We start from the raw sequence: 21903 nt of genomic DNA on the forward strand, positions 1-21903 counted from the left end.
TGGCAAAATTTCACAAAAATTTCACAGAACTGCTCCACCTTAAAGTGTGAATGAAGATTATAGCCTAAGGTCTTTTTTTTGTACAAAGCAACTGTTGCCTTTCATTTCTGTTTAAACAAAGCTCCAAGCAAGTGTCTTCCTGAACACTGTTGCTCAAAATACTCAATTTATCTATATAAATTTCTAGTTCAATACAAAGAAAACCGACTGAAAATATCTGAATGGAGATCCAGACGATCTCTGTATGCTGCCTTTGCCTTCTTCATTTCCTCTGCAGAGCAGAGGTGTGCTGACTCAACATAATTAGTTCCCTGGCATAGCGAATGCTGACACGGGTATTTGTGCTCAGACAAATGGCCTACAGCATCTCTGCCTTCTTCCATTTTCTCTCTCTTGACCTCGTTTAGGCTCTGTCATATTTTTTTCCGCAAAAAAATTTCCACCTTTTCATTTTTTTAATAATGTATTTCTTGCTAACTTTCATTTTAATTCTTAATAATAATTATATATATTTAAATGACAATTCATTATAACAAATAAGTAATTAATCATTCATTAAAATAAAAAAAAGAACAAAAATACTGCCAGTCTTGTCATTAAACAACCAAAGATACAATGAATGGACTTGATGCTTCTCGATGCTTCTCGATGCAGAGGCCATCGTGATTAGATTGTACATCTTTGCCTCAGACAAACAAGCACAATTTTAGGTCTAATCATTTTTTACCGAATTACCTGAAATTACCACATCCTGCAAGCACTCGTGTCATCGGGAAGAAATGCTGTAAATATAAGCAAATAGTTCATCACCAGGAAACACTGCAAGCGGTGTTTAGGCAATTTGAAGTATTTCTTGTTAAACTATATCACGATTTTAACCCCTGCATTGCTTTTTTTTGGATTGACTGCATTTAGGAACAGGGAATTAGGTCCCAGGTGGCGAGAATAGCCTTTAAAACAACAATCCCACAAGCATTTGGTTTTCTGGTAAACTTCTACAAAGTTTAGTTCTGCCAGTCAGTGTGGGAAGTTTTTGATTCATTTTGATTCATTGCATTCACTGAGTTGTCTTTTCTGTAAATATTCAACCATAGGGATTGAATTTGTTCGTTCCATTTCTGAAACAAACAAACAAAATATGTTCTGTGGGCAAGAAGATTCTGCCAGAGAAAGACAGCAAACAGAAATGTTCAGGAACTGGTTGGAGACCAAATGAAAATTAGATTAGATTAATGGTGGCCAGCATATAAAAGTAGCCCACACACTACTAATTAATCACATGTCGGACATTCAACTAGCAGGAAAATATTCCACTGACCTGTTGAGGTAGACTCGTTTCTCTGTGTACTGTCCTTGGCCATGTGCCGGGTCTTCATACGGTTCGTTCTGGACAACCTCCACCCCTTCCCCTCGATCGCTCTGCTCATGGCTGTGTTTACTGATCATGTACAGCTGCCCAATCCGGTACTAAAAGACAAAACACACAGACAGGGTGAATTCACACTCCGAAGCAACCAAAACTGTGACAGAATCAGAAAGAAACACTGATAACAAAAGATTTCACCGAAAAAAGTTCATCCACAGTTAAATTACAAATGAAAAGGTGCGCCAGTCGTATTTTATTTTTTATTTCTAAAAGCAAATATTCAGTTGATAATGTCATAACACCATTACCAGAATCTAATAACACTAACAAAAAGTACAAGAAAAAAAATCCACAGTTTGTGATTCACTAATGACACCTAAAAAAGAGCCTCGAACTGCGCTTCACTAACTGCACCCTTGACTCAGTCTAATTTGCTGTTATCACTGCAGCCACAGAGAAGCATATGCCAACAGCAGTTATGGTCACCTTCCTTTTAGTCAGCGATTACATATGTAGAGCTTAAGAGAAATAGAATCAAAGGGAACTCAGCAGGGCATCAAAGCACCCATGCTAACAGCAAACTTGGCTTATACACTTCTACACCTTTTGATGCACAAGTTACCTCAGTAATACATGCATGGTACTTTTTTTTCCTGTGGATTTTAGCACTGTAGAACACCTCAGAGAAATGTTACAAGATGAAGCAGATAAATACATTCTCTTAATCCATTAGCCTTAACATTTGAATTTTTAATTTTATAACTAATTAATAGCACATGCTATAGTATTGTGCGGTCTGTGATTTCAGTCCGTTGCCAGGTGGCTGATAGGCAACATGAGGACATCCTAATATCTGATATAGATAAGAACCTTCAGGGCCTAAGATGTAGCTACGTACCAATTTGGGTTGCTCAACTCCTGCTCATGTGGGACTTTCTGGGCAAACAACCAGACAGGGACTGTGTTCTAGTAAGATGACGTCAAGAATTTCTACAAAGCTAAAATTATAAAAGAGTAATTAAACTGTGACTGAAGAGACACTTTAGTCAATCACGAAGTAAAAATTATATGTTTATGCAACAATGAATTCCACCTGCTTATCTTGCAGTCAACAATCGTTGTGTATTTACTGCATTTAATGTTACTCCTGATTTCACTGAAAGCAAACATAGAAAACAAAATGAAGTCTCAGATGCTTCTTCTGCAATAATGGATCTCTGTAAATATACAAAATAAAACTAGCACCAGTACCGAAAAAAAGAAAATTTATTTGTAACACACGTGAAAAGACCAAGGAAAACCGAGTAAACGATAAAAACGATAACAAAATAACGCTGAAAACTGATAAAAACCCTGAAAACTATACATTTCACACCTGAGCCTGGTACCAAACGACTCACGGACCGGTACCGGTCCGAGGCCCGGGGGTTGGGGACCGCTGCTATAGAACATGTCTCTGCAGCACACTGGAACGTTTTCAATTAACCAAATAAGTGTAGCTATGCATAAATCCAAAGCATTGTTCTGTGTAAAAAGACAAAAAAGGAGAAAGACTGATTTTTAAAGAGGAGGTCAAGAGCTGAGTGTGAGAGAAAGACTGAAGAGGATCAAAGGATGGCAAATCAAAGAGATATAGAGGATACAGACAACTGTAAATTCTAGAGTGATTATAATTAAATGAATAAGGAAACATAAAGGTGAGGCATAAACAGTCTGAGCTCTTCACTAAGAGATACTAGCTTCACAAAAGATTAAAAAGCAGGAAAGTTTGCCCTGGTAAATCAAATTAACCATATTTCTGTGGATTCAGCTGACCTTTTCCAGCCTCAGCTGTTAGCTAAGCTGTGATGTCCTGTCGAGGGAAAATGAGAGGTGCTCAGATAGTCGCCCAAACAAACTCCCAGCGGGCCTCTAAATTTTCTTTCTTTCTGTTTTTTTAATAAACAGGCATAAAATAAAACGACATGAAACGGTTAAACCAGAGATTTCATCATGGAGGCTTTGCGTGTGTGGTTTTTAGAAAGTTAACTTTATCACTCGCATGATGAATATTTAACACGGAAGATTTTCTAGTTCGTTATTTCCAGGCCGCCATATTTAGTCAAATACAGTACATATGTACTTGCACACAATACCTCAAAGTAGCTGCATGGGGGTCAAATAATATACATACAACATATTATGTTAGTGTGAGTGTATATTTCTGACTTAATTAGCCCAATTAACTAATAGTCTGGTGAAAACATAAAATACAACACCGTGTTATTATGGCTTTACAAACATGTTAATTCCCTGAAACTAATAAGTCTAAGTGTCCTGCTGAGGAGAGGTGATGGTGATTGTTATGCTTAACAGAGCTTTCAGTGGCCAACAGAGCCTCAGGGACAAGAGTGTAATCATCTGAAAAATAGACACTCCCACCAGAGCAGGACACATACACAGAGTAGGACACAGATGATGAATTAGTATAGCTTTTGATTAGTTCTGATTAAGCGTGGGCCACGAGGAAAGAAAAAATCCTCCCTTTTGAATTTTAAACACTTGAAACCCTCATGTAATGCTATCGATTTAATGAAAAGAAGACTCTGTCTAAGATCATGATACATGATGTCGTCAACAGGGGCAGAAAGCCACATAAATATACGTAAAACATGTAGGCACATAGGTAAGGCACACAATAAGCCTATTTTACATACATTTTCTGTTATGACACCAAAGCAACAATTAAATAGAGTGCTTTTGTTGAATGAAACCTGACATAATGTGTTTCCCGTGCTTACATTCCTTAACTATATCACTTTTTTCCCCTATGCATTCATGCAATCTATGCATTAAAGGTCACAGGCACAGCTGCATCACCTTGGCTCTGCATCCTCTGTGGTGGACTAGTTTCACTGTGAAAGTAACACAATGACTCAAATCCTTTGTGGCTGTTTGCCCACTGCTCTGGGCAATGATATGTATTCGTTGTTTCACACAGATAGAAACGTGCATGCATGCACGTACATTACATCCGTGAACACACACACACCATGCACACATACCCACTAACCATAAAGATAGTTGTCTAAGCACAACACTAGCAGAGTGGAGATCTGGAAACAGAAGCAGGCTACAGTGAAAAATTAAGACGTACGGGCATTCTCCCTCCTTCCACTGGTCAAATAAAAGCCAAAATGAAGTGAATTTTATTTTAGCAAAAAAACAAAAAACAAAAAACCCAAACCTCTGTATTCAACATAACACACACTGGCTCAGACGGATGGTTTTGGTTAAACACTCTAACCTAGACTACAGTTTAAGATTCCTCATAAAAACTTGAAACGAGATGAAGCTAAGTTTAAAAAAGTATTCCAACCACTACTACTGCAGCACTGATAAACAGTAAGAAAAAAAATGCCTTGTACTGCGTTGCTCTCACATTAAAGCCAAAACAGTAATAATTGTGTATAAATCATAGTTTCACAAAAAAAACCCTTCCTCTCCAACATCTCAATTTACAATAATACCACATTTCACATTTCAATTCACTTTCAATTTTCAAAGTACTGGTACTGCACAGTTTTTGAATTTCAGTGAGCCATGAGGAGAGACAGGCCAAGCAGTGAACCAAACACCATGTGACATTTAATTCATTACATAACATACTATGGTCAATGCCTCAGATACAGCTCACGTAATTAGTGTTAAATGGACTGGCATTTAGATAGCACATTTCTAGTCTTGCTGACCACTCAGAACTCTTTTACACTACAAGTCATTTTCATACACATTAACACAGGATTGCATTTTATGACATTTTTAAGTCATAAAAAACTGGTTCAACACTTGCTGAAGAACAGCAGATATGTTGAGGTTGGTGGGATTGAACCGCCAACATTCCAACATTCTGATTAGTAGGCTATCTGCTCTTACCTCCAGAGTCACCGTCGCTCATTTGGAGTTGGGTTTCTGGTTACCTACTGAAAGTTACAGCCAATATTAAATCTCTTTTTAGCTCTGGAAATATATGATTCTAACTGTTCATGCAGCTCAGCACTAACAGCTGCACGATGTCCATCAAATAGCCAAAGTTGCTTTCAACTGACAACAGTATACATATAGTGAATGTAATGTAATGAAACAAACAAAAACTAAGCTGATAATAATCACAACACGTAGCCATTTTAACAGCCACTTACGTCTAAAAAGCACCACTGCTGCTAAGCCCACTTTAGCAGCAGCGGTGCAGAACCCACTAAAAAGTTCAGTGAAGTTCAATGAAGTTCAGTGAGTTCAGTCTAGCACAGGGCTGTCATGTTGCAAGATTATGAAATTCATCAGGCATAGGACATTTTCTGCACTCACAGCATACCTTCAGGACATTTTGACATCAGGCTCAGTCCTGAAATAACCCGTGTACAGTGTAGTGCTCTGTACTGCACAACCTCTGAAGTCCTGAAATGCATAGCCAACCTTCAAGTGTTATGCAAGGGCAGGCCTATTCAATCTTATGTAAACAGCACTTAGGCATTTATTTCCTTGGTTATAACACTTAAACGAGTCAATGGTTTCATTTACTCTGCTTGTAATATGTTGACTTTCAGATAGCTCAATCACAGACAATAAATCTGTCACGGACCATGTGTATACACCGTGATAGACTAGCTACCTGTCCAGGCTGTACCCTGGCTCTTACTCTATGACATCTGGGAAAGACTCCAGCGCCACCGCAACCCTGAATTGGTTAAGCAATGAGAAAACAGCTGACTAGATGGAATGTCCATGAGATCAGCAGTGACAATGGACACTATATGAGTTTTTGGGCTATAGAATACTTTTTACAAAAATAAAAAGGTTTGTGTTAACTTACTATTACAGCATATACCCAAAGCTGAATCATCTAAAGTTATTAATTACATTAAGTTCTTACATCACTGTCAAGAAGCCATTACAGTAACATCCAGGGCAAAATGCATGTTATTTTTGCATCATGTCAGTTTTGTCTCTCCTAATCTGAGTCATGGCCTGCTTTATTAATAAAAGCTCACCTCTTCAATGAAGTCTCAAAAGCTTCTAAAAACAGCTCTGGGCTGTGGGAGAGATCCAGCCTGATAAGCTAAGAGCTACTGTAAATAATGCATATGCACTCCATTGCTTTCCTGTGCGCCACACAAAAACCCAGTGAGGTGAGTAGTGTCAACTGAAAGACACTGCAGTGGCAGAGGACAAAGTAAGGGGAGCGTCACAAAGATATCTGGAGTTTTGTGAGTAATGACAAATTAAAGTAAATGCAAGTGCGGTACTGTCACCTTGAAATAAAAGCTTTGAACACAAGTGTGACATCATCTTAATTCACTATTCATTTAGACAAGTCGTGTCCTCGTCCATTCATTTTGACATTGATGAGTTGTAGTGGCCTTTAAAAATATCAAGGACTAGCATACGTCATCTTGCCCTCTTTTGTGGGTCAGTGTGATGATTTTAAAATATTAAAAAAACACACCCCCACCATTAATATCCTCAATCACGAAGAAGCCAAAAAGAGGCTACCCAGTACACCGAAAGGTTTGAACAGCAACAACAACAAAAACAGAATAAAAAAGTCTTGTACTGATTAGTTCAGTAACCTGCTATTTTCTCCCTTTGGAGTAATCACTTCTGTGAAAGCTGTTCTGTAGAGTTACACTCACTCTTTCCCTTTTCTGGAAATCTTCGCAGCGTGATCAGTCATTTAGCTTTATGACACAGCTGGCCAGTGCTTGCCTCGCCTTTATTTGATTTGTCCGATAACAAGGCACTCTGGTTTGTTGTTGCTCATTAATCAATAATAATAAACTAGAGTGTGTTGTCATCATCGCCCCCAATTACGAGGTCCTGGGCTAGTTCACTGAAACCCAAACTCACAAACTAAGATGACTACATTCTTACGGATGTGAGATGAGCCAACTACGGCATCTTGCTTGAGTGCCTGTATGTGCAAACGGCATAATCACCCCTAAATTTCCATGTAAGGCAAATAATCTAATTTAATCTCAATTATTTGGCATTCTACAACTACCTGAAGAAGTGCCTGCATGTGCCATTTACAAATGTCCCCTTGAAGTTTCCTGAATGTCGTATGAACACTACATCACAAAAACGGATAGTCAACAAATGATACCACTTAATTATGAATCATTATTAATTAATGTCTTTTGTCCCTTCTCCCTCCACTCAACCCAACCAGTTGTAGCATATTTCGCCCTGTTAAAAGGGAGTTTTTCCTTCCCACTGTTGCCAAAGTGCTCACTCAAAAGTGGTTGTCTGATTGTTGGGTTTCACTGTATTATTGTAGGGTTTTTACCTTACAGTGTCCTCGGGATTCCCATATGCTTGTTTGCCATTCACCTAGGGACCATCTTTGATCCGAGGACACCACAAGGGTTACGGGACTCGAGGTAACTGTTGTTGTGATTTGGCGCTATATAAATAAAACTGAATTGAATTGAAATTGAATAACGTACCATCGACACGAAAACCAAATGTCTGGCATAGCAGATAGCGGAGACTTTGTCCCTTGAACTTGATCGACGTTACTGGAAAGTTAGTTGTGTTTGCACCACAAAGCAACACAACTAACACATTCAACTACCTATAAACAGACCACAAAATGGCACTATAATGAAGGCCAAAACAAACAATACAAAGGCTGCTAACATGAATCAATCCAACATCAGCTCAAGTGTCCATAAAAGCAAGCCTGTAGAGCACGTCAGCGTATCCATCAAGACGCACTGAAGTCACCGATGCAACTGCATTCCATATAGTGACCAATGAAGGAAAAATAGTCAACAAAATGGGCAAAAGTTATGTTATATCTTAATGGATATATTATAACTTTTGAAAAGTAGCGATATCTGCACTGAACATAGTAGGAGACATATAGAAGTATATACAGCCATTGAATACTTTGCTATGAGTTTTATTTACATCCATAAGCTACAAAGAATGGAGTGACAGACATTATTTTGGTGGTTCTTTCATCTAATGTAAAAGAATAATAACACAAATATCTAGAGGGGAATCATTGCTGTGAAATAATAAAATCACTGTCATTGATATGAAGTTCTTAATTATAAAATATGAGGAGTCATTTAGCCCTAAAACATCTAGCGCTAATTTGCATTCAGCATGTCTGAGCTCACCCTCAGAAAAATACTATTATCACTTGATTATCACATAATTTCAAATATGCATTCTTCTTTTTTTTCCCTCCCTTTCCCCCCCATCTTACTTATGCTTCACTTTTCTTCTGCCAACCTATTGCCTTAAAGAAATAACAAAAGCTTTGTCCAAAGTTGCAATATCTAAAGACACCATAAACAGAAATCCGTCATTAACCAAAAAAGGAGTAATAATAATAATAATGGATTGGATTTATATAGCGCTTTTCAAGGCACCCAAAGCGCTTTACAATGCCACTATTCATTCACTCTCACATTCACACACTGGTGGAGGCAAGCTACGGTTGTAGCCACAGCTGCCCTGGGGCAGACTGACAGAAGCGAGGCTGCCATATCGCGCCATCGGCCCCTCTGGCCAACACCAGTAGGCAAGTAGGGTAAAGTGTCTTGCCCAAGGACACAACGACCAGGACAGAGAGCCCGGGGATCGAACCGGCGACCTTCCGGTTACAGATACGCTTCCCAACCCCCTGAGCCACGGTCGCCCACTACTGCTACCAGTCCTAACGGCTTAGTGTCTAGACTCAGACATGCTTCTGCAGTGGCAATACTGATAAAATGGTTGATCCTTGTATCGTCTGTTGCTGAGAGCGATTGGGAGTGGACATCGGATAATGAGGGAGAAAGATAAAAGAGAAGAAGGGGAGAAAAGGGGAGGGATTATTGAAGTAAGGGACAGGGAAGGGATAGGGAGACAGCAGAAAAGGAGAGAGGGGGTATGATTAGCAGTGCATGTCACTCTGTTTCCAGGCCTCTGCATACAGAGTAGAGGGAACTGAAATGAGCGAGAGCAATAAATAAAGGCCGACCAGAATGGATTGGGGAAAATATAGAATTATTAACTGTCTGAGAGATCATCCCCCTCCTGTGTGACAACATCTCTCATCAAAGACGTGGAGGTCTTGAGTACTTTGGCTCCGCTTGCACCCTCAGAACGACACAGTGATGAAAGATCTTGAATTTAGCTTTTAATTAAAGATAAGACTTAGGCTGTGGCACTTAAACAAAAGACCCACTGATTCAATTTAGCATGAAAGTTAAGTCTAATGTTGCTGTTAAGAATTAGTTTTAATTGTGCTAAAAAAAAAAAAGACTAAGTACAATTAACTTCATATACTCAATAAATGTAATTAAAGTATCTATATCTCTTACTATGTAATAAATACTCAGTCCACCTTTGCAAACCTGATTTTGTATGATGAAGCTTACAAAATGCTATTATCAAGCAGTTTACTTACCCAGACAGGATTTCATTTATTCCATGATTCGTTTAACTGTAATAAAACTAGGCACACGCTACAGTATCAAGCTCAGTATCAAGCTTGCTCTAATGAGTTGGCTTAAGGAGCTTGACAAATGAGACAAGTTTAAATCTACAGCACACTTTACCATCGTTGCGTAATTAAGATGAATCCCATTATTCAATTGAACCACATAATACGCTAGTTTGAATTATACTTTGCTTTCCAAGCGCAGATTACTGGTTAATCTGATGTAGTGCAAATTATGTTTTGCAGAGAAAATGAAATTTGCCTTCACTTATGAGACACACGGTGATTTATCATTAGCTGAGTAAGATAGAAAGATGTAAGATGGAAATATGTAGCCTTTCCAAACACCAGACTCCCATCAGATTGAGACAACAACAACTCGAGAAACTTCTCATTAATAACACAAGGTCGCACTCGTTAAAATGAGACGACTTTTTGTTACATTTAGAAATCTATAAATCTTTTAGATGTTTTTTTTTTTCCCAGAGCAAGTAAAATAAATGACCTTCCACAGAGAGCTTCTGACATTAGCCAAATACTCTTCTAAATGAGTATGGAATCAGTGAGCACATAATTAACCTGCAGTTTAACAAGGCTGCTCCTCGGCAGCCTTGTCAGCAAACCTCTCAATTTGAATGTCAATGTGAGGTAACAGTCTACACTAAAAGCTCTGATAATCACTGTGCTCCACTTGCACAGGGCCACGTTAATGCCCTCTGGGAGTACTGTGGCAGCCAAAACTGAGAGACCATTTTGTGCTTGGCAGGTACTACAACACTGACAACTTGTACGAGCAACTTTGAAAGTAGGGTTGTGAGCTGATTCGCTCAGTGTGTTTCTCTTAGCTGCAGGGTGAAAGAGCCTGTGAGGAGAAGTGTACGTGTAAAATAGTGACTGCATATTAAAGACCTGTGATTATGTAGGCTTCAATGTGGGTTACTCACTTTGTGAATACTATTGGGATCTTGACAAAAACTAAGAGTTTAGTGTAAGTCCCGTAATTAGTGATGCACTGGCTGCAGTTTTCTTGGCTGTTTTCCAATTTTTTCGTAAGCATGAGCTGCAGACGTTTATTTTTCCCGATTCGAATTTTCAAAAGTACGTGCAAACAAAAATCAACTATTATTCAATTGCTCATAATCCCAACATTTTTTTTAAATATGCTGGAATCCACAGAAGTCATTCACATTTGTCCGGTATTTCATTGCTCCATTTTTACACAATAAACAAAAAAAAGGTTTTTTTTCTTCCTTCTGTTTTTCAGCTTTGCAATTCAGCACATTTAGATAATTCTGCTCTGGGCTTCAAAATAGTTTAATTTAGTTTTCCAGTTTTCTTAACCCGTAAGAGAAAATGTCATTGTACAGAAAAATCACTAAGACGACACATACATCTGGTACACACACACAGAAATACATACATCCACAATCCTATACTGCTGCCACACCCACGGGGCCATCACTTTGCCGTTTCATTACCTATCATGGCAAATATACACAAACAAACTCACATTGAGCGACAGACACATGCAGCCCTTCTTGCCCTGTTCTGTGCGCATTTAATCAACTGGGTGGCAGTGTGCACTGCTCTGAGCTGCACTCTCCAGATAAGATTATCCTTTAGCTGTAGGCCTGACAGTCAATAGGTTAGACAAGGGGCATAATTAGTGTTTGTGTGTGTGTATGTGTATTAGGCCAAGGGAGAGAGGGTAAATGAACAACACAGATAAAGATGGTAAAGATAGAAATTGAGTGAATAAGAGAGAAAAGCACAAAGACAAGTTATCAGTGTTGCCCAGCAGAGCACTATAAACATGAGAAATCAATGTGAAGGATGCAAACACATCTGCAGTGCCATCTATGCTTCTGCTTCTCCTACCTTCTCTGCTCCCTGTTAAGTGGGCACACGGAGAATGTGTACTGTGTGTCTTTGTTGGTGAGAAGTCATTTTTTTCTGCACTTGCACTTGTTTACAAAAAGGGTTTAACAAAGGGGTTAACTCGCAAAATTGATCAAAATTATGAAATGAATTTTCGAATCCGTTTGTTTTGAGTTCGAAGTTTCCTGTTATTTGGAGGCAGTTGGTAAATGTTCTCGATGTGTGCCGAAGTTAGAACAGCGGTGTTCTTATTTCGTTTTCAGACTATACGCTGTTTGCCTGACAACCTCAGTCATCAGTCAAAACAGAATGAGTCACAATCAATTTAATGCCATAAACAAGGCGCAACATCCATCTATGTGAAAATGTTGACATTTTTCACATTGGCTGAAGTGCACAGATGGAATATTAAACTATAGAAAACAGGAAGAACGGAACAAATGCCAATTCCATTAAACCCTCCTGAATTATCATTAGCATTTAAAAAGTAATTATTTAAAAATGTTTCAGTTGTTGTGCATTGCTTTCGAAGGCTACTGCCTTGACCTTTAAGTAAAACAAACTGAGCTGAGGTGTCCACCTGTGACTTAACCTGATACCTGTCAGCTCCAAGTTCCCGCTAATGTGGGATAAAGTGCTGTCCAGCTGAGGCAAAGGAACAGGATGCACGTCTTGCTGCAGACAGTACGATTAATCACCCAACCTATTATTATTCATCATATCATCACCTAAGCAGACAGGCCTTAGCACCCACATGATGCACTGTAACATTTATACACACAAATCCAATGCCAGAGACAGTTAGATGGCTGCTTTTGCTGTGGCTAAGATGATGGCTCTGACACAATAAAGAAAATGAAGAGTCATGGAAAGTGCAGGACCAGGAAATGTTGTCGACTAGTATTTTTAGATAATTGTTTTTTCCAGAAACAGAGCCTGAAGCATTAAAGAGATGCCGGATATTTTGGCTGATATTTCCACATTAAAATGTCCCTAATTCAAATGCTGGATTTCCTAGATAATATTACAGCTATCTGGACAGAAAAAAGTTCAATATATTAAGGAAAGTTGAGTCGAATCTCGAGATGGGCTGGGTGAAGGTCATGGTAGTGTGCCATGAACTGCACTATTTTCCCGTCACATGAAAATAGTGCACTGCAGTCTCTAAGGTCACTGCTTTGAACACTGCTGTTCATTTGACTGTGTGTCTGTATCTGTGTGTGTATGTGTGGTAGGAACGTCATATTTTGGCGGATTAGGGCAAAATATTTTCACTGTGTTTACTATATTTAAGTGTACTCGACTCACTGTTCGGTTGGGTTAAGGCAAAACTTAGGAACTACTTTTTTAGGTTTTAGTTAAAAATTCACCCTTACAAAGCATTACCACATGCATAAGAGATTTATTTTCTTGGTGATTTGATTCGGGGGGGTTTAAATCAGGACAGTGCATGTTGCTAAATATCAATATAAAAATACGATAGAGATATTTAGCAACACTGCAAATTTATATCTGTGACCTGCCTGTGGGTAACATAACAAAAATGTCGAATGTCGTGATAAAAGGGATGATAAAACAGCAGAACCTAGTAAGTTAAGCGAGAGTGTATATTACTTAAAATTATTAGCAGAAATTCTAAATTAAATGCGTTATCAGTCATTCTGTCTACGGGTGATTTATACCAGAAAAAGGTTGGCCGTTGTCTGTGCCTGTTCTAAGACCAGAAGACATCAGCAAAACATCAAAATAAACTTCTTCTGTGCTGTTTTCAGTCCCACAGAGATGTCTGTCATTCTTAATTGCAAAAATGTAATTACTGACTATTCTGAACTGGCCTAAATAAAATACATTTAATATTAGCTTGCAATTTGCATGTCATAATACGGTACTCTATCCCTTTACTGCACGTTAATCGCACTCCTGTAAATACTGGGGTAGAGAATTGAAGATTATCACTGGAGCAACACAATGTCAATATTGTATTGTGGTTGCTGATTGGCCAACTCTTTGGAGCATAATGTTTTGCGTCTTAGCCAATAACAGATTAGAATGACAAAAGTAAGTAGATTAAATTGATGTTAAAGGTTACACTGGGTGCCGGTTTAGCTCAGTGGGTAAGGAGACCACCACATGCTGCATGGCAGGAAAGCAGGAAGGGAGATGGGACGGCACGCAGCAAAGGGCTGCAGATTGAAGTCCGACCGACTCCTCTCTATCCTGTCTATCTTCACTTACTGTCCAATAAAGGCAATAAGCCAAAAAATAATAAGAAAAAAAGGAGGACCTTACCCCTTTGCACGGCTTTCAACTCTGTTGAGATATTTAATCAGAGTCTCAATAACAGATTCTTCAAAAAAGGCAGGAAAAAGCCTCATCTCATGTGGAGAGAGAGAGGGGAACTGAGGAGAAGCATAAATCACGATGGAGGAAGAGGATGCAGATAAGGAAAACTGTTCTTGATTCAATGGATCCTCCCTCCTTGTCCTTTCTGGCCAACATAGGGACTGTAAATCCCCCCCCGAAACTTGAGAGGATGTAAACAAACCCTTAGCTCTGTTTCAAACCTGTGCTTTTGCTGGGAGACACTGTCACCTCACAACAAGTTTATGTTAGCTTAATTGGTGAGTCCAAATTGGTTGTAGGTGTAAATGTGTCTGCCTCTCTGTGTTAGCCGTGTGACAGATTTACGAACTGTGCAAAGCGCTCTAGACCCCTCCCCATTGGACAAGTGGTAAGATGGATGATTATCAACCAAATCAAATTCTCAATTGTATATATCCAGAATCTTGCAAAAGAGCTTTGTAGAATCTACACGATTCATCAGAGTTACTAAGATTGATGTTGTTTTAACCATAAATATCTCAAGTTCAGAAGCAATCCATCCCACAGTTTTAAATAAAGCAGTGTATTTACAGCTCCTGATACACATATACCACTCGTAAGTAAGATTACCAACAGCGCCAGAGGACTTTATACCATGAGAATAGCAAAAAAAAAAAAATGTGGATTGGCTTCAACACTGAACTTGGCTTTAACCAGTACAGCACTTCTGGCGACATACAAATTTTTAGGGTTAAATATATTAGGAGAATGTATACAAATGCTTCCCTACCCTAAAGGCATTTGTTCTCTATAAACAATTTAAGAAATTATATTATGCTGTAGAAATTACATTAGAAAGCATCTAACTTCTTGAAATGTGCAGTATTTTATCATTAATATTCCAACTACAAAGTTGCCATGAGAGGGCATTGAATCCAATTTTAGGGGGCATGAAGCCTGTGTGGGAGTAGATGAAGTGCTGACCAGGACACCCTTGGTGTCATCTGAGCTTGTCAGTAACTATAAGCTAAAACTAAAACTATCTATATAGTTTATATAGTCTATAACTTACTATAATCATATCATCGGTCTTCTGTCACTTCATTCACTCCACTAATATGTCTTTTCACCACTGCCCTATAATCTAATTCGATTCACTTCCATGTCAGAGAAACTCTGAATCTGTTTTTCATTTTCCCAAATTGGTGCTTTGTTCTTCACACTGTCACTGTGCAGATGGTCAGATTTCTTGGAGTTGTGAGAACTTCCTGAACATGGAGAATAATAGTTAATCTTGACATGTTTATTTTTACTCTCCAGACTAAAAGAGCTAAACGTAATGTATGAGCTGCAAAAACACATAAATGTATGCATATGTGAAAGTACTTCCTCTTCACTGCTCAGAGACACTGCACACAGTAGCCACAGAGGTACTACTGCAGACTGACGACAGCAGCTAGACAAAGCTACAAAGTGACAGCTCACTGCAGAACAAAGGTTTAGAGGTTTACCTGCTTGTAATGCATTCTTTCCACTTATAACAATACTTCTTACATATAATTATCTTTATGTAATTAACCTTGTAAAATGCCATAGTTTTACCTGAGATTTACTTCTGATTTACAACTTACCGCTGGTGTTTCAACCCTCTATGCTCTAAGTCTCACTGAGTGCACCTTAGAATTAGTAACGACAAGTGAAAAATAATAAGTGAATTGTGACTGTAATATTGTTACTGTAACAATCCAAAGCAGATTTTGAAGCGATACAGTGAACATAAATAGAGTTAGACAGAGTGTGAGCCCAAGCACCCAAGAGAGAAAGAAGCTGAGAGTGAAAGTGTCATCGCATACTGATATAGCCTTGTTCTGCCTGGTTCTGCTGGAGGTTTCTTCCTGTTAAAAGAGAGTTTTTCCTTCTGGCTGTTGCCAAAGTGCATACTCGTCTGATTGTTGGGGTTTGTCTGTATTATTGTAGGGTCTTTACCTTAAAATATTAAGTGCCGTAAGGCGACTGTTGATGTGATTTGGCGTTATATAGATAAAACTGAAACTGAAATTGAAATGTAAAGACAGTAAGCAGAGAAAATCTGCCAGCTGGGCACTTTTCAAAGGGAATCATTTCTGCCAGTCAGCACCTGTAAATCCAGAAACATCATACTAATGACAATCGTTCATTGCTGACAGTGGTGTTAATCATAACATCTATCTCCAAGAAAGATAACATGTATATTTTATTATTTCCCCAAGTGCAATAGAACTTCTTTAAAGAGAGACTTTTTCCTCTGGAGTGCAAAATGTGTGTATGTAAATTAAAGTCACTGTGAAGTAATATTTTTACTGCCAGACAAGACGAGAAGTTCAACAGCTTACGAAATAAGCATTATATTTCGAGCATTTGCAGATGTCCAAAAGGGCCCATATTATGTTTATTTTCAACTTCATACTTGTGTTCTTGGACTTGCGTCTTTGCATGAGTCACAGTTCAATTGAGTGATATTTTTTTTATATCCTATGCTGGGCCTCGAATAACTGTTCTAACAGAAATCATGCAGAGTAGAAACAATGTCTAAAACTGAGCCTAGATATAGACACATAAACATACACACACACACACACAGTTTCTATAATAGCCCTAAAGTGATGGCGATGGCTGAAACGTTAAATTTTTCAAAATGAATTGTCAACTTGAAGCAACAAAGAATCCCCTGGGGCTTCACTGTTCTCTCCTATTTCCTTGGCTATACATTGCAGAGTGGGCTGTGTGCTCATTTAAGATAATTTGCCACTTTGCTTTCTCTTTATTTAAGCGTTGTCATTGCAGTTAACTACATGTTGAGGGAACTAATATAAAAGCAATTCAATTGTATTTTCAAAGAACAAGTCCACTGTGGAAAACAGTAAATCACAGGCCTCTGGCATATAGGCAGGGTATGAATAAAAGAATAGCAAGAAGCCTGTGTGTGATTGCTTTTGTGTCTGAATCCGTTAGTGTTTATGAATGTAGTGGCTGGGTGTAGGGGTGCAGGTGAATGGTTTGTATTGCACGGGGAGGTTGTAAATATGAATGGTGGATTGAGAGAGTGAACAAACATAACTTAAATGAAAAGGTCAGGATGGCAGATAGCAGCTTTGATGGGAATCCCCACTGGGGTGTGTGTGTGTGTGTGTGTGTGTGTGTGTGTGTGTGTGTGTGTGTGTGTGTGTGTGCGCGCACGTGAGTGTGTGTGTGCGCGCGCGAGTGTGTGTGTGTGTGTGATATCAGCAGGGCCACTCACTGTACTATTTTTAACCTTGCTTGTTGAGGTTTTACTTCATCATTGGGGACTAAAGACAATCAATTTCAGCCTCCTCCACTTTCCTTTTCCTTCGTCTTCCTCTATTCTTCATCTCACAATTTTTCTCCATATTTACCTCCATCTCTAAGACTTAAAAAAAGTAATCTTAACCCTGTTAAAAAACTGTAAAGTATATGTAAAAAAAAGAAGTCTTAACATTAGAGCCAGTTTCTCTAGCTTAAGAAAGGAAAACAAAAAATGACTATTAAGCTGATAACATCTCAACTCACAGCTGATTAGATTAATTAAGCTGTTAAATGTCTGATTAAGTCTGAATGAGATGCTCTGAAAATCTGACAGCGAATAAAATCTAAATAACAGTCCTTTGCCAGGATGAGCTTATTGATTTCTATGAATGAAATCAGCAAATTTATTGGCACTTTAGCAAAGGCATTTATCCCTTTAAAGGTAAGAATAGGTCTTTATGGATATTGTTTCTTTCCACTTGTGGGTTAGTCACAGAGCAAAAATAGCACAGCAACCTCCTTCCCACTAAATTTGGTGGTTGCCCAATGATTGCAAAGAATTTCTTTAGCATTTGGCAACCAGTTGCAAGCAGCTTGCCATCCAGAGGTTGCACATGCAAAACCCGATACATTTTTAGACATAAGTTGTAACGGCCGCCTTTTTATTTGTGCTGCGGGGAAAAGCCTGTTCTAACGTTTGAGTCTAAGGTTTATTTTTAGCACCTGGCGGCTTTTTTACTTCTCATCCGTAAACAATCTGCTCTTTCACGTGATTCAGTTTATTTTGAAAAGTCTCAACAGGATCTTGAGCTTTATTGTGAAAGGTTTATGTGGAACATAAACAAGCGGACACGCGAAGGTGTTACCGTCGTTGTTGCTAACGACAACGCATAAAAACAGGCGCTTGTCCGTCAGTAGTGTGGTTATATTACATATAAGAGAAAGAGAGAACTTTAAGAAATTAATATAGCCACTACAGTGACCATCAGAACGATGAAAAAAATATTGCCGTAAACAGTTTATTTTGCGACACCACGAAACAAACGATAGCGTAAAATGAAACGATAGACGTTTTTATATCGTCATCCGATATATATCGTTATATCGAACAGCATGAAATTGCTATTCGGATCCATCGAAAACAACCAAGCCATCTGCTACAAATAAGATCGAATAAAATGTATTCATGATCAGACGATAAGCTTTTTAGTTGGGATTGATTGCAACTGAAATTTCTGACACATCATCCAACTGTAGTGGCTGCTGTATAAATGAGTAAATGAAAGGGTTTATTCTGAAAGAAGAAAATTGTGTAAAGCTTCTGTGAACTGATTCTCATCTGCGTCACTCTCATTCATCATGAAACTGATCTTTCCAGTTGTTTTGTAACATCCTGAAAGTTTACACTAGTTCACAAACTGTGCTGCACTGCATTATCCACCAGTGCAGGGAGAGTAACGCAGTGAAACTTTGCTACAAATCTTATTTCTGTTGCCGATGTTTGTTCACCAAAAATCAAATCAAAGTATGCCCATCAAATAAAAATCCCGGTCTTCCGTTTCTACAATAAGCAGACAAATTACACTGGAGAGACAGATTTACTTAAGAGACCACTGCACTGGCTGATGGAGGCTTTCAGGTCAAATCTAATGAAAAACAGACAGTCCATGTCTTTGGAAACAAACTGCTGCATTCAAATCCTTTTCAAGAGTTAAGACTCACATTCACTGCCTCATTCATGCCAACAGACTGCTCAACACCGATGACTCTCAAATGTTGCTCAATATTTATTATTCATTTACACACTGACTTTGCTGATGAGCTTATGACAGATTTAGCAGGGTGTGATTAAAACAGGATGAAACAAAACTATTAATGGTAACATTTAATTCTTTAAGACTTAAGCATTTAAGACTTTTAGACATTTAGCACACAGCTTTTGGCATTTTACCACAGAATAGGATTTAGGAAACGATAAACCCCGCTTCCATATAGTGCGGATACAGCCATGTGAAAACACTTTTACCAACTTCTCTCCTGACTTTAACGTCACCTCTTATCTGTTTAATGTGATATTGCAATAACAATAACCCCCCCGTTTATAATGCTATATTCCACCCCCTACCATCTCCATGCCTCATACTTTCATCATGCATTAATGCATATGGCACCTCACGTGACCCGCGCATTACCGATTCAGTGTACTTGTGAGTGGCATGCTGGGCTATTGCATAATGATGGTTCAGATAGCATTACTGTCCATGGTGGTGTAATTCTACACACGTTAATGATTCCCAATGCAGCATGACGGCATAGCAAGTAAGCCGAGGTGGATTTCTCGCCACCCATGTTCACTTACTCCTCGGTCATCAAAGACATTGTTTTCAAAAAGAGAAAGGGAAAAGAAATTGCCTTTCGTAAATGTACTTTCTACCAATGCTTTATTTATTTATAAACTACATTAACTGCCTGTATTTCAGATTTATTTTCAGTGCAAATGTAGAAGATTTTGGTATTTTAATTCTCACAACCTCAAAATATTAACTCAACTGTAATGGAAGAGTTCATAATGCTTCATATCTGTTTGATGCCATGCCAAATCTACCACACAATAAGATCTTTTAGCTGTGAAAGGCCAGTCAGGACTTCCGTCTCCATTTTTAATTGTGAACTTTCAATCTGACCTAACCACTTTAAACCAGCAATGTGACCAGGTGAGAGAATGAGTATTAACAACTACACCATTCCAAATTATGTCCAAATCTATCGATGGATATAATTTTGTGCTCACATAAAACATTCTGTACATGGTTCAGTCTCCAGTCACACTGGTGTGTTAGTGCAAACCAGCATTTATAAATAGTTTCCATTCCCACAAGTAGCAAAATTATAGGAGTAATCTGGCAACCGGTCGTCCTGGCATCAGAAGGGAACGTCAAAACAAATCTGACTCCAGTTACTGTAACTTAAACTAAACACACTGACTTGTCTCGCCTGTACTCTGTCGTTAATATTATGTCAGTGTTAATCCCAGGAAGGAACATAGCAGAGGCTCTGTGCAGTTTGCCTTTTTTTTGTATTGTGCTCATCTTTCCAAGCCTAAGAAACTGCTAGCATGCTTTAATACTAGTCTCGAGACACCTACAAAACCCTGCATGTCAGATTGGATAAGAGTTTTTTTCTTAATGAATGCACTGTGGCTCTCTTGGATGAGGACCAGATCCTTTCAGGTGCTTTATTTGAGTAAAGTGACACCAGAGTTTAACTGGCACTACTCCCAATAACCTTGGAAGGTTGTGAAAGTGCAAATAAACTGCTACAAATATTACTGATATGAATTCACTCTGTATCTACTCCAATTGCTGAAATTGCTCAAACAACTCCCAGAAAAAACATTTCCTTAATCAGTCCAGTTTAATCTTTCTGCTGTTGTTAACATGAGCATCACGTGCTACCCCGAGAGCAGCCCTCTGCGCATTACAGGCTTGCTTGGCTTAGTCCCTCATGCCACATATATATATATGTAAGCACGCTGCTGAACAATAAGGGGAAAATGCCACAGCGCACTTGTTAAGGCAAATCCGCTCACACATTCACACACAGCCACAGTCACAAGGACTTTGTGGCGTTACCAAGGCAACCAAAACACAAGAGCTAATTATAGTTACAGCTATAGACTCTGGGATAAAACTCAGGCACACTTACACGGACAAGCACACAAACCAGCTGTCAATACATCCCAGTCCTTACAGGTTTTAAGTCAACAGGCATAGTGCTTATGTGAAAATGAACACAGCTGCTCAACCTCATACTATAAAGAGTCACATATACATGTGTACAGACGATTTTAATGATTGCACGCACACATGTACAATACTTTCAACATATTCTGAAAGTATTTTATTTTACTTGCAGAAGTTTCTCCTAGAACACAAGCACACATCTGAATATTCCTTTTGTGTATTCTAATAAATGAGCTGTACTGTGTAATGTGGTATTTTTGGTAATTAGGAGCCATCTGTGGCAATCCAAGCGCATGTAACTGTTAAATTCTCTGATAATATGCTAATGAGCATCCTATATTTCTTCTACATGAACAGCTTAAGGAACAAGTCACTGAAAATCAGTCACGTATCCTCGCTGAGATGTACTGAAGGCATTTCAAGGATGGAAATTGATATAAATAGCATCAAAATACAAAGAAATACGAAGACATGTAAGACAAGGTCCAGAAGGACTGGAAAAAAAAACACAAAAGAGTTCCATATGTTTAAACTATGGACGTTTTTTGTATATACTGCAGCCTCAGTACTAGAATGTGGCAACAATATCAATCCCATCCCAAGTATATAACCAAATAATTTCACAATAAGTGACTCTGCTGAATCAGAGTGTGTAATTGAGTTTTTTATTGCCCTTTCAAAAGACTATTAAGGCTGGGCTTTTCTTTATAGTTACTTTCAGCTACATTTTTAAAAGATTCAATAATGTAAAAATACTTAAATGCAGATTTCTGACAAAATATGCCGGAGGTGCGTTAAACTACATCGGGGTGGGC

At 38.5% G+C, this 21903-nt stretch overlaps 1 protein-coding gene across 2 annotated transcripts in view; it reads right to left on the minus strand.

Annotated features, from left to right (window-relative positions):
* The window catches only part of LOC120735097 (cytoplasmic phosphatidylinositol transfer protein 1-like), a 74084-nt gene that overhangs the window by 17667 nt on the left and 34514 nt on the right, over nt 1-21903 (minus strand). For both annotated transcript variants that reach the window (XM_040034274.1, XM_040034275.1), the window contains exon 2: nt 1319-1467. In XM_040034274.1, the coding sequence (XP_039890208.1) occupies nt 1319-1467 (149 nt within the window). The remainder of the gene's footprint in view (nt 1-1318; nt 1468-21903) is intronic.

Source organism: Simochromis diagramma, unplaced genomic scaffold (genome assembly GCF_900408965.1).
Source record: "Simochromis diagramma unplaced genomic scaffold, fSimDia1.1 OVJJ01000747.1, whole genome shotgun sequence".
Taxonomy (NCBI): Eukaryota; Metazoa; Chordata; class Actinopteri; order Cichliformes; family Cichlidae; genus Simochromis; species Simochromis diagramma.